This window comes from Podarcis bocagei (assembly GCF_964188305.1).
Source record: "Podarcis bocagei genome assembly, chromosome: Z".
NCBI lineage: Eukaryota > Metazoa > Chordata > Lepidosauria > Squamata > Lacertidae > Podarcis > Podarcis bocagei.
In genome coordinates this window covers 43,861,465-43,874,125 of record NC_138140.1, presented here as the reverse complement: position 1 = coordinate 43,874,125, position 12,661 = coordinate 43,861,465, and the positions used below count along the sequence as shown (strand labels likewise).

General features: G+C 44.7%; 1 protein-coding gene across 1 annotated transcript in view; it reads right to left on the bottom strand.

Annotated features, from left to right (window-relative positions):
• NRK (Nik related kinase) overlaps positions 1–11,953 on the bottom strand; it is a 128,683-nt gene extending 116,730 nt beyond the window's left edge. The window contains exons 1-2 of the mRNA XM_081178941.1: positions 11,397–11,953; positions 2,291–2,356 (exon numbers count right to left, since the gene is read on the bottom strand). Coding sequence (XP_081035067.1) covers positions 2,291–2,356; positions 11,397–11,453 — 123 coding nt within the window. The 5' untranslated portion in view covers positions 11,454–11,953. The remainder of the gene's footprint in view (positions 1–2,290; positions 2,357–11,396) is intronic.
• Between the last annotated feature and the right edge of the window lie 708 nt (positions 11,954–12,661).

The window sequence follows — 12,661 nt, the reverse complement described above, 5'->3', positions numbered from 1 at the left end:
TTGCATGGATTCGAATTGCTGACTTTCCAATCAGAAAGCCAAAGAGGCTTGGTAGTTTAGACCTCAGTGCCACCTGCATCCTTTAAAAAATACCTGGCTCATGAGTAAAAGCAGGAGATCAGGCAAAGGAACATGCAACTCTGCCTTGTGCTGAATCAGACCATTAGTCCATCTAGTTCAGTATTATCTGAATTGAATGATAGCAGCTCTTGGGGGTTTCAGATGTAGAATCTTTCCCAGCCCTAACCTGATATGTCAGAGATTGACTTGAGGACCTTCTGCATGCAAGACAGATGCTTTACCACTGAGCCACAGCCCTTTCCTGAATGAATGAATATATGGGAGGAGCCTAGAGAGGATGCCAAGTCAAAAGGGTGGAGTCTAATGATTCCATCACAGCACAAGGTCAAATGAAACCATTTTCTAAGCCCTCGAAATACTGGATTTATTCAAGAAAATACTCAACACTGAAGGTCAAAACGCAAAGTGGGTGGGAAATATACCTGGCAGTTGGTAACTGTATCTAGGGGAGGCATGCAAGAAGTTTAAGGCTCAAGGCCACAGCCCAATGCATTTGTCCTTCCAGCCTGCTCCCCCCCCCATTCTTTTTGCTCTTGGGCGTACATGTTTCTTAAATTTAGCCTTCCAGTAATTGCCTCCGGTGCTCCAATCTGCTCAGGCTTTATGCACGGCACACAAGCTGCTTTCACACTTCATAATTTAACAAGGCCATGCGATCCATTGCACTCTGCCCATATTTCTCTCCCCCACCCGTCCCGCTGCCCAAACATAAAAGATACGGTAGTTTTATTTATTTATTTCTCTGCTCCAGAGAAAGTCTAGTCTCTCAGTTGGCTGCTTTTACACAGACCCAGAAACACCATAAGTGGGGGAAAGAAAGTCCTTTCCAAAACAAAAAACCAAGAGCTCAAGTCTTTCCTTCCCAGGATCAAAGGACGGGTCTTGCCATACTAACTGTAAAAGTGTGCCTGCTTCAAACAGGACATTCCTCTATTTGAAGGCACCCTCTAGTTGAAGAGCTGTCCAGTCTAAGCCGCATCTTTCTGCCCAAAGGAGGGTTTGTCCGGTGTTGTTGTGCGGCCAAGCTAATCTGCAATTAATTTTAAATTGCTCACAGTTCATAACAGAAACAGAGAGAAAACAATGCAATGTCAACAGCAGCAACAACACCACACCCTCAAAAGACAATGTTCCAAGTTGTTGTGGGGTTTTTTAGTCCACTGGCAAGCGTCTATCAGCGATAAAAATGCATTCTCATCATGACATGCCTGCTCACTTGATTTGTCTCCCAACTGTAAAGGAGCCTGGAAGGATAGTCATGAGACCGGGACTGGCAGAGAATGAACAACCAAACAGCCAGGGTGAAAGATCACCTACCAATCAAAGAAGCGGGGAGGAAATGACAATGAAACCAGCAGTGCACACAACAGCTTTGTTGTGGGTCAGATGGAAATCAGTTACATGACACCTCACAGGAAAACACAGTTAACAGTTTACCATGAATGCACAGAATGTTCCTGCTTTGCTCCTTCCTTCTAGCCAGCAGGCATAACAAACCATAATCTCTAGCTTGGCATTATGACTGAACTGGAGACTATGGCTTGTTTGGAGTAAAACAAGCCACAATCCCCAGTTCAGACATAATGCTAAGCCAAAGTTTGGTCTTGGCTTACCAATCATGCAAAGCCAATCATGACTTCTGGTTCATAAGGAATGCTAAGCCCAAGGTCATGGTTTGTTGCTCTCGCTGGTGAGAAAGGAGGAGTGCAGCAAGAGTAAGTGCCACATCCACAGGCCACCATTAAATAGGGTTTACTGTGACAGGTCCCATGGGCCATTGACTCAATTCAGACTTTACTCCAAACTGTGGTTTGTGATATTTAGAACCCACACCATGGTTTGAGTTTACAAACATACAGCAGGCAAACCATGGCTTTGAGGTATCTGTTTAATTAATTTTTTCCTCTGCTCAGAGCTCATCTTCATAAGTTCACTCCTGTCCCCGTGGTGCGGCAGCTCTTGAAGGACAGCAGTGGTGTGTCTGTGAATTCAGAAAGATAAGCAAACCACCCCTAGCACAAATTGTGGCTTTAAAACCAGCTTTGAAACATGGTTTCAGATCTGGACAAGGGAAGCCCTCATGAACTATGGTTTGTAAGCAGGCTGGCTTGCCAGACCAAGGTTTGGTGTAATGTCTGAGTTTAGCCATTATGTCCAGGATTTCAGTTTTGTCAATATGCCATGAAATATATTGAGTTTTGTTCATTACCTTATAGACTTGCCCGTACGTCCCATTTCCAACAACTTGTACTAGTTCAAATATCCCTGCTGGATCCTGAAAAAATAACAATAAAGAAACACGTTGATTAATTTTACTTAAAGAACCAAGCTATTTTGTCCTATATGATTCCATCTCTTGGAATCAGATTATGAAGAATTAGGGGTACAACTCATTTGGAAGGTCTCCTGCACAAGCTTATTTGAAATGAATGGGACCTGCACCACAGCCAGTTGGGCACACATGCACACACGGTAGATGTGTCCTATTGCAGTCCTATTGCAGCCCTACCCAATCTGGTGCCATACAGATGCTGGCATGGCCTATGGTAAGGGGTGATGGGAGTTGTAGTCCAGCAACATCTGGAGGGTGACAGGTTGGGGAAGCCTGCCTTTTTCAAATTCATTGGGGTGAAGGAAGAATTTCCTACAAAGAGTTAATGGCATAGATATGTTAAAAGCCATGTGGGCCAAAGCAGGTCCTGGAATGTGGAAATGCCAGTGTAAGGGAGCCACAGCTATTCTTGTAAAGCATGGAGAGAACAGAAAATTAAACTGTGCTCAACCTCACCCAAGCCAAAGGCAGGCAACCCAGTTTTCTAAAAACAAAAAGTCTGGAAGGAAGATCATGGGGAAGCCTGTCCAAAATCACAGAGGAGCCAGTGCCAAATTGTTGCAGTACAAATACTCTGGGGTTTCAAAGGGCAGAGCCTAAAAACTTGACCAGCAAATGTTGCTTCATTTGAGACTGCAAAAGAGGATTGTTTAAATTAAGGTTACCAGATTTTTCGTCAATGAATCCGGGGACACTTTTCAACTTCAATGGATTTTGTATGGGGACTGATTTGTAAATCCGGGGACTGTCCCCGGGAAACAGAGACATATGGTAACCTTAGTTTAAATATCACCTCCTGAATTTAGAAGTTGGATCTACCTACTGCTTCTGTCAAGGTCACCAGATTGAAAGTAAAAGAAAACTATCCAAAAACAGTTTGGGTACTTGAATGTTTATATTTCAGCAAGACAGCAAAGCCAAAAGGACAATCTTGATAACTAAAAATGTGCTTTTGTCCTGATGTGGTTGATTTCCAGCTATTATCTTGCAAAGTCTAAACCACGCGTAGGCAAACTAAGGCTGGATCAGACCCAATTGCCTTCTGGATCTGACCCACGGACGGTCCAGGAATTGCTGCATGGATCACCAGCACGCATGTTCTTTCTCTCTCCCTCCCTCTCCCTCCCATGGCAATGGTGGCACCTCCTCCCTCCCTCCTCCTGGCTTCTCCCTGCCCTGCCTAGAGGAGGAAGGGGGCTGGGCTTTGTTGGTGCCAGCAGCAGCAGTGCTCGAGTGACCGCCATTTTAAGCAGCCCCTCTCCAGAGCACTTTCGCGCACCGCTCACCATCCTCCCGCCACCAGCTCCTGCCGCTTGCAAGACACAGGTAAGCAGCCACCTGGGCTTGTGGTGCTCTTGCATCATTGCCCCCCCCCAAAAAATTGTCTGGCCTCCCACAAGGTTTGAGGGACAGTGGACTGGCCCCCTGCTGAAAAAGTTTGCTGACCCCTGGTCTAAACTAATGTGCAAGAAACCCTTGATGTTCCATCATTCATTTTATATACAAGAAAGTTTACCTGTGAAAGAGTTCTGGAATAGCAATAACCTTCAAGTCAGAGGGAAAATACTTAGCTGTTTTATCCTAAGAAATAAGAGCATCCTGATTACCTCTAATTATTTAACTTAGGTTTTTGACAGATTATTTGGGAGGTGCAGGGTACTCTTTACAAAAGAGAAAGTGCGTTGTTTTCCCTTTTAATGTTGTTGAGTTTATTTGCATTTTATTGTAAGCCCCCTAAGATCCGATGGACAGATTGGACAATCCAAAAACAAACAAGTTAATAATAGGATTTTATTTATTTATTTTTAAAATCAACTTCTCATGCTTTCAAGCATAAAGAAAACAAAACCAAAACTGCAAAGTCTTGGCTTCCACCTGGTTTAAATATAAAGGAAACACAGTATGCTCTGGTTTCCTGTACAGGTTTCTGTCTCACAGTTTTACAGAGGAGCATGAATATGGCAAGTTAGCTTTCGTGGCATCCAGGTCAGCTGCCTTGCTACAGCCTTTTGGACTCCTCATCCAATGATAAAGACGAAGCAAGAAGAGCAGCATATGGTACAGTGCATTACAGTAATTAACCTCAAAGTGATTAATGTTTGGGTCAGGATTTTGGCATCTGTCAAAGGAAATGTAGCAAACTTGGCAGTAGCTGGATAGCAAGGGGCCATACAGACCCTGGAATACCAAATGCTGTTGGAGAGGAAGCTCTATATCAAAGACACGTCCAGCTCTGAGACAATTAGGAACTTGGCCTGGTTGGAAGGCTAAGCTGTAATAGACCACAGAGTGCTCCAATCAGAACAAGGACAGATCCAAGGACTAAAGTCATAGCCCAGCATAAGGTGTCTGCTGTCTGTAACACAAGGGCCAACGGATGGCAAAAAGTCATCTCCATTTTTAAGCAGGGTTGTGCGCAGTGACTTGCTTATGATGAGTGAGAGCTGGCCTCTTTGCAAACAGGTGATGGAATTCCTGTGCACTGCGAGAACTTCGATGCCTTTCTTAGTGAAGGAACTACAGTGGTACCTCAGGTTACATATGCTTCAGGTTACATACGCTTCAGGTTACAGACTCCGTTAACCCAGAAATAGTGCTTCAGGTTAAGAACTTTGCTTCAGGATGAGAACAGAAATCATGCTCTGACGGTGCGGCGGCAGCAGGAGACCTCATTAGCTAAAGTGGTGCTTCAGGTTAAGAACAGTTTCAGGTTAAGTACGGACCTCCGGAACGAATTAAGTACTTAACCCGAGGTACCACTGTATGTCCAAGTGGTAGAACATAAACAGAAGGCCCAAGTTAGGATGGCTCCTTCCATGATGGGTAAAAGGACACCCCTTCCATACTGAAGCCAATTAGACCATGAGTAAGCAAACTAAGGCCCGGGGGCCAGATCTGGCCCAATTGCCTTCTCAATCCGGCCCGCGGATGGTCTGGAAATCAGCATGTTTTTACATGACTAGAATGTGTCCTTTTATTTAAAATTCACCTCTGGGTTATTTGTGGGGCATAGGAATTCATTCAATCCCCCCCAAAAAAATATAGTCTGCCCCTCCAACGTCTGAGGGACAGTGGACCGTCCCCCTACTGAAAAAGTTTGCTGACCCCTGAATTAGATTGACAGTTCAATCTTACTTCAGCACTGGAAATAGGACAGCATCTTTCACCTGAGTGCAAAAGGATCACTTACCTCCAACACCTTGCTCCTTCTCACACTGCTCCACCTTCTGCCTGCTCAGACAAATTCTGCCAGCATGTGTCACATGGACAGATCAGTGTGTGCTTGCCTGCTATGTTGGCCAGGAACCTTTCCCAACACTGTCTTGACTACCCAAGACAGCTAGATAGCCTAGGTCAGCAAAAATGAAGCATCGCCATTGTCAGGTGCTGGCACAGGAGGATGGGAATGGTTCAAGAGAATGGCACTCAAGCATCCACTTGCTATTTACACTTAAAATCCACCTTTTCTCCAAGAAGCTCAAATTGGCATCCACAATTCTCTCCTTCTCTATATTATCCTCACAACAACCTTGCTTCAGAGACCTTGTTCCCCAGAGACCCACAAAACACATTATGCAAATCCGTGTTCCTGTATGCAACACAACTTATAAGAGTAAACATCTATAAAACACACACTTATTAAATGATCCACAAATTAGTCTAAGCCGTGGGAAGTGGTCTTCAGTTTCCTGGAGAATGTGTAAACCAAATGAAGCTTCGCCATTCTCCTGCAAAGTTATCTTTGTACTTTGATGCTCTTGCCAATCTTAATTTGTGAGTCAATTTAGCAGTGAAGGCAATATGCCCTACTCTATTGCATCAAGCATTTAAGTTTACACCTTTTAAGTCCTTCCAAAATGTGGGTATAACCATACATGCAACAGTTAAGAGAAATCCAATTAGTAGCTCATCCACCAAGTCCTGATTCTTGTTTAATTACAGATTCAGTAATGCAAGTTCTGAGGTCTTCGTGACATGCTGATGTGTAATTGTACTTATCTCATTAAACACTCACTCCCAAAAATTGGCCACCTTCAGGCACGTCCACCACAAGTACCTATAGCTGCCTCTCCCCACACCCTCACCAGTACATGGGTGAAGTATGCTCACACATAGCTGAAAGTTTAACTGGGGAGCAGGGGCAAAGCCCTGCAGAACAGAGGTGTGTGTGCCCTCCTAAGCTAGCCTGCTTCCCTCCAGATGCTGTGGATGATACAGATGAAGTGGAAAATTCTTCATAAAGGCAAGCAAAGAAACATAATTAGAGTTCCAGGATACATTTCCAGCCTTGTAAACACATTCAAGGAGGCTGCAAAGCAAAACAGGGGATGTGGATGGCCTGGGGAGAAGGGGAGAGTCCTGAGGACCAGGTAGAGAGGGCTTTTCAGAAGTAAGCCCTATTGGGTTAATGGGACTTCTTAGCAAGCATATGACTAAAGAACTGATGTCATTAGTTTTGCAGCAAACTCTAGCTGGACTGAAGCCACGTGGAAGAGACGGGTAGAAATACTGTGCAAAAAGCGAAACAGCAGTGGAATCAAACTTGGACAGATTGTGCAAAAAAAGCTTCAAGGGGATCAGCTGCAAACATATACAGTGGTGCCTCGCAAGACGAAAATAATCCGTTCCGCGAGTCTCTTCGTCTAGCGGTGTTTTCGTCTTGCGAAGCAACCCTATTAGCGGATTAGCGCTATTAGCGGTTTAGCGGTTTAGCAGCTATTAAAGGCTTAGCGGCTTAGCGGCTAAAAGGGTATTAGCGGCTTAGAAAAAGGGGGGGAGTGAAAAAAAATCGCAAGACTCGCAAGACGTTTTCGTCTTGCGAAGCAAGCCCATAGGGAAATTCGTCTTGCGAAGCGCATCGAAAAACGGAAAACCCTTTCGTCTAGCGGGTTTTTCGTCTTGCGAGGCATTCGTCTTGCGGGGCATCACTGTATATACATACATACATACATGTATATACATACATACATACACACACACACACATCTCCAACAAAGTTTAACTGAAGTGATGGACTTTGTACTAGATGTACCAGATGTGATGGAATCTTTTTATTTAACATGATGAACAATACACAGCAAGAGTTATGGTGGTTCCACATTGCAGGGTGCATTCATATGACCAGTTTTTTTCTTTTCACCCATGGGGTGATGCTTATTGGAATCCCTTTATGACGGAAACCCCTTGCCCATCCCAGTCCTGGGAACGGCTCAATATGCATTGAAATCACAGGACTAAGCAGAACTTCAGCCAGGTTTTCTTTTTATATATATATTAAAAAAACACAAAACAAAACTCTGCCAAACTCATGTTTGCTGATGATAAGGAGGGAAAGCAAGCCTCTCTTACAAACCCAACGGTTCCCTGGCCACCACCCTTCTCAGTGCTTTTGGCCAGGGATTGGTTGAATAAATAAAGGGAAGGACTAAACTTTGGGTGGACCCCATCTAGAAACTGCTCTGGAGCTGCAGAGCAACTGAAGTCTGTTTTCTGGTGTGTGTTTTTTAAACAAATACAAAGTCGCTATTCTCCTGCCAAAAGATCAGGGGTGGGGAGGGCCGATGAGCTCTTCAAACATACTGGCAAGGCTCACATTCAATATAACAGGACCCCTGAATATCTTTCAAAAGCACAGCAGGTGTGGGGGAGATTGGTTGCCCAACTACAGATGTTGCTGTCACCCCTGGCTCCTGGCTTGGTGTGTTTAATGGAAGTTGTACTTCAGGCTCATCTGGAGGGCCAGAGATTTCCCCTCACACAACTGAAGGGCAAGAACCTATCCTGTGTTACTCATTCTCAGAGGAGAGCTATTGAAATTATTTACACAACTAGCTTAAGCCTATTTTGCACTTGTCATCTGAGGCCCTTCTCTATGTCCTCCATCCCCAAGAGGTCTGGAGGGTAGCAACATGAGAACAGACCATTTCTGTGGTGGCTCCCCATCTGTGAATGCTCTCCCCAGAGAGGCTTTATATGTCTTTAGGCACCAGGCAAAAAACATTCCTCTTTACCCAGGCCTTTGGCCATGAAATAATCTATGGCCTGTTAAAGGTGGTGGCAAGGCTGCTATTGTGATTATTTTCTTATTATGCTGTCTAGTATTATGCTTTGCATTCTGTTTTTTTATTTTTATTATGGTCCACTAAGTATGTTTTCAATGTTGTACACTGCCCTGGGATCTTTTGATAAAGGGTGGTATGTAAATCAAATAAACAATAAATAATTATAGCATAATTTTGTAGGGTCTACATGGTGTGGAACTTAGTTAGAGGTAGCCCAAAGCTTTTAAAGACATACACACCAAAATGTGTTGGCTAAGTCTGCTTAACTTTGAGAGTTCAAAGCTTTGGAGAAGAGGTGGTGAAAGGCTTGCCTGCAAGCAGTGCTGGTGGTGGGGCTTAGGCAAAAAGTGAGCGGCGCTAGAGGCAAAAGTAGGAGGAGCAACAGTTGTGCCTCTTGCCTTTGTACAGTAGGTGGCATTCCAGTCACGCATACACCAAAGGCTTCCATATATACACAAACATCGCCATCCGCCAACCTGGCAAACTAGTGGCATCGTCCCAGGACATATTCCAGTTGAGCAAAAACAATTGGGGGAGGGCATGGTGCATGGCAGTGAGGGCCATGGCCTGGATATTGGGTGTGGCCTCTGGAGCACCCCAAGAGCTGGAGAAGGAGTCCTGGGGTGCACAATCGGAAGCGTCTATTATGTATTACCAGCAAGTCACTACTTCTCAACCTCAGTCCCACCCCCACCAACATCTGTGACAAGAGGATAAAAGTTTTGGACTAGTTTATAAGATAATGTACTTGAAAGCATTAGAAAAGCAACACATGCATGAGCTGCTTTGACCATATGAATTCTAGAATCTATGGCTGAAAGCTTTTAAAAATATAATTAAATATATTTGCATTGAGCCATGATGAGAACTGGAATGTTCCAGATTCATGTCTGACCCCAGCTATTGTTACATCAGATGGGATATGGCATGCTAATGTTTCCTCAGCCCCCTGAATCTGCAGAATGGGCTCAGGAAGGGAGCAAGGTTGAGCAATTGCTTGGGTTCCCCAAAGTGGTCAAGAGCCCAATGCTATGTAGCAGCACTCTAACTGCAATCAATAAAGTCAATGTCTTGGATTTCCCAGTCTATGCACTGCACCTGCTCCAGTTGCCTATCGGGATAACCACACAGGCTACATTTCAGGGCTGTTGTACAGATTACTGAGATAACGTTCGTGTGAAAGGGCAAAGAATTCTCATAGCTCGTTTTGCCTCTTCTGAGTTATGACAGGCGCTTTATCCAAGTTTCCTCTCCCTACTCCCCACTCAATCCCAGATACAGCATGAGAAATAATCACAAACATAGAGCCCTACCTTTCAGGGCTGTTGTGAAGTTTTTCAAGAAAAAGCATATAAAACATGCAGTCAGCTTAACTGCAGATGCCTCCGCACAGGTCCATTCAGCCCCTCTTAGAGCATGCTCAGCTCATTTGCAATAAGGTGGCAGGAAGCTGGCTTCCTTAAACCAGGTCACACCATAAGCCCATCAAACTCAGTATTGTCTACTCTGACTAACAGCAGCTTGCCAGGGCGTAAGGAGGTTCAGGTTGTCAGAGTACAGGGTTCAGTCTCCTGCCACCTGGACCTTTTAACTGGAGATGCAAGTGACTGGACCCGGAGCAAGAATCTTTGCTTTCCAAGTCTGAGATGAGGGGCTGAATTCATACCGAGAGAAACTCAACCACGTCTTAGCTCAAATCCCACTGATTTCAATATAAACTAGGTACAACTTGGAGCCTGAGGTCATCTTTGTGTGTTCCCTCTGTGCCGGTTTCTGTGTGGTTCCCTCCACGAATTGCTAGGAGAATTTTGACAAGAAAATGGGTCTTCTCAGTGGTCCCCCCACCCCACCCCCATCAATGAAGGCTTGTGATACCAATGTCAAAATCTTTCTAGCAGCAGGCAAAGACATTCTGCTTCTCCCAGGCCTTTGTATATAAATTTCATTGCTGTGCTGAACTAGTCTATGTTGAGGGGTATGTTATGGAGACATTGTTTTCATTGTTTTATTACTTTAATACATATATACCTGTATACTGTATAACTTATTTCATTTTGTGGACTGCTTTGAGAATTTAATGTAATGCAACTGAAAAGCTGAATAAATAACAACAACTTGCAACAGGTTGCAGTCCTGAAATCATTCACCAGGGAGTCAGCTCCACTGAACTCAACAGGTATTACTTCGGAGTAGACTTATATATAGGCATATGCTGTTAATATCCAGTCCAATGCATGCAAAGCTCTTCAAGCCCTAATAATAATAATAATAATAATAATAATAATAATAATAATACCCAATTATTTTTATTTTATTCAGCCGGAACTCTCAAGAACTCAGTTCTAGCACCTTTCATGTGGGCACCAAGAGACCAAGGGGAAAATAGAACTGATAATACCAGCAAACTGGATTGAGACTAAGTTAGTTACACGTAGTTCTCACTGGGGTCTTAAGTCATGGTTAACTTGTTTGTTTCAACAGTTCACCCAACTTAGCCTGCATCCAGCGCCATGCCGCCAACTAAGAGACCCAAAGCATGCTTTGTAAGAGCTGAGCTGCCAGATTACACCAAGACCACTTCTCCCTGGAGAGCAAAAGTGACATCTGGGAAGTGACATCTTTTTGCTGCCGCCAGCCCCCTCTGGAGGCTTATGAAGGAGCCAGCTGTAAGCCCTCTAAGAACACAGAAATCTCAGACCATTGGGTCCATCTAGTTCAGTAGTGTCCGCACTGACAGGCAGCGGGCTCTTCAGGGTTTCAGGCAAAGGGTCTCTCCAAGCCCCTACCTAGAGATGCCATGCGGGGTAGGCACCCAGGACTTTCCGCATGCAAGGTCTGCCGCTGAGCTGTGCCATGTCTCTCCCCATGGCTCCCACGTTCCAGGTCGTCTCTCCCTTCCCAGCCAGGACATAGGCACTTACCCTGAGCGCAGACAGGTCGATGCTGTCCAGGCTCCTCGCCGTGTAGTCGCTGGCCATGACTTCTTAACGATGCGGTAGCGGCGGGTCTCTGCGCTGCGCTTTCCAAGCGCTTCTGGGGCACGGAGAGCCGTTGGGGACGCAGCTGCAGTTGCTAAGAAAAAGAGAGGGTTGTAGAGAAAGTCCCCGGGCACGGGATGCTTGCTGGGGTTGAGGACTTGATCGGCTCGCAATCTTCTCCTCCTCCTTCTTCTATTTATTTCTCTCCTCCTCCCCTTGCCAGTCTAACGGTCCCGGTGGCTCAGCCCTTGCCAGGCAGCCTGTCCATACTAGCCGTTCGTCTCTTGGTGACGAACACAGGAAACCTGACATGCAAATCCGAGGAGGAAAAGCGAGAATGGAAAGGAAAGAGGGGTGAGAGAGAGAAAGGTCCTTCTCTTCCCCCGCCCCCCGCAGTCAGAGGGCGAGGAAACAGCCCCACAGCCTCCAGCCTTTGAAGACAAACAACTTTTGCACGGGCATATTCTCGGGAAAGTTTGCAAGGAAGTGACGTGCCACGGAGGATGGGCTCAGCCGGACTGAGCTGGAGAGTTGAAGGCGGGTGATAGTGGGGAGATTGATGCAACAGCTGGATCTGGCGGGAAGAGGGGGCACAAGGGGTGTCCGTGCTGCAGGAAACAGGTCGGGTATTCTGGCTCCTTCTGCTACTGCCCAAAGGGGACAGAAAGAGTGCGTTTTCCCATACCCACTGACACCCAGAACCAGATAGTTGGGGGATGGGGGAGCCCTAATCCAGATTTGTTGAGCCCTAAAGCAAAGAAGAGCAAGGGTGAAGGATGAGCCATGTATCAAGGGCCGTCATTTTCGCGGGTGAAACGTATTTTTTGAAAATTTGCAAATTTAGATGTATGCAATTCAAATCTGCTATTATTTTTGTGATTGGACAACATTTAACTTGGTAGGTCTGCGTTTGATGGAAGAAGCACATTGGCTTTTGGAAAACCAAAAAAACTAAAATTTTGCCTTCTGAAAATGTCAGGTAATGATAAATAATAATAATAATAATAATAATAATAATAATAATAATAATAATAAAAAATTAATATATAATATAGCTGCAAGTCCTTGGCAATCGTTTTTAATGATTTCTATGCAAGTTTGCACACTTTTTTTTCTTACCAAGCTAAATTACAAAACTAAATTATATTAATTTTTTCTTACCAAGCTAAATTACAAAACTAAATTATATTAATTTAACCAAAATAACT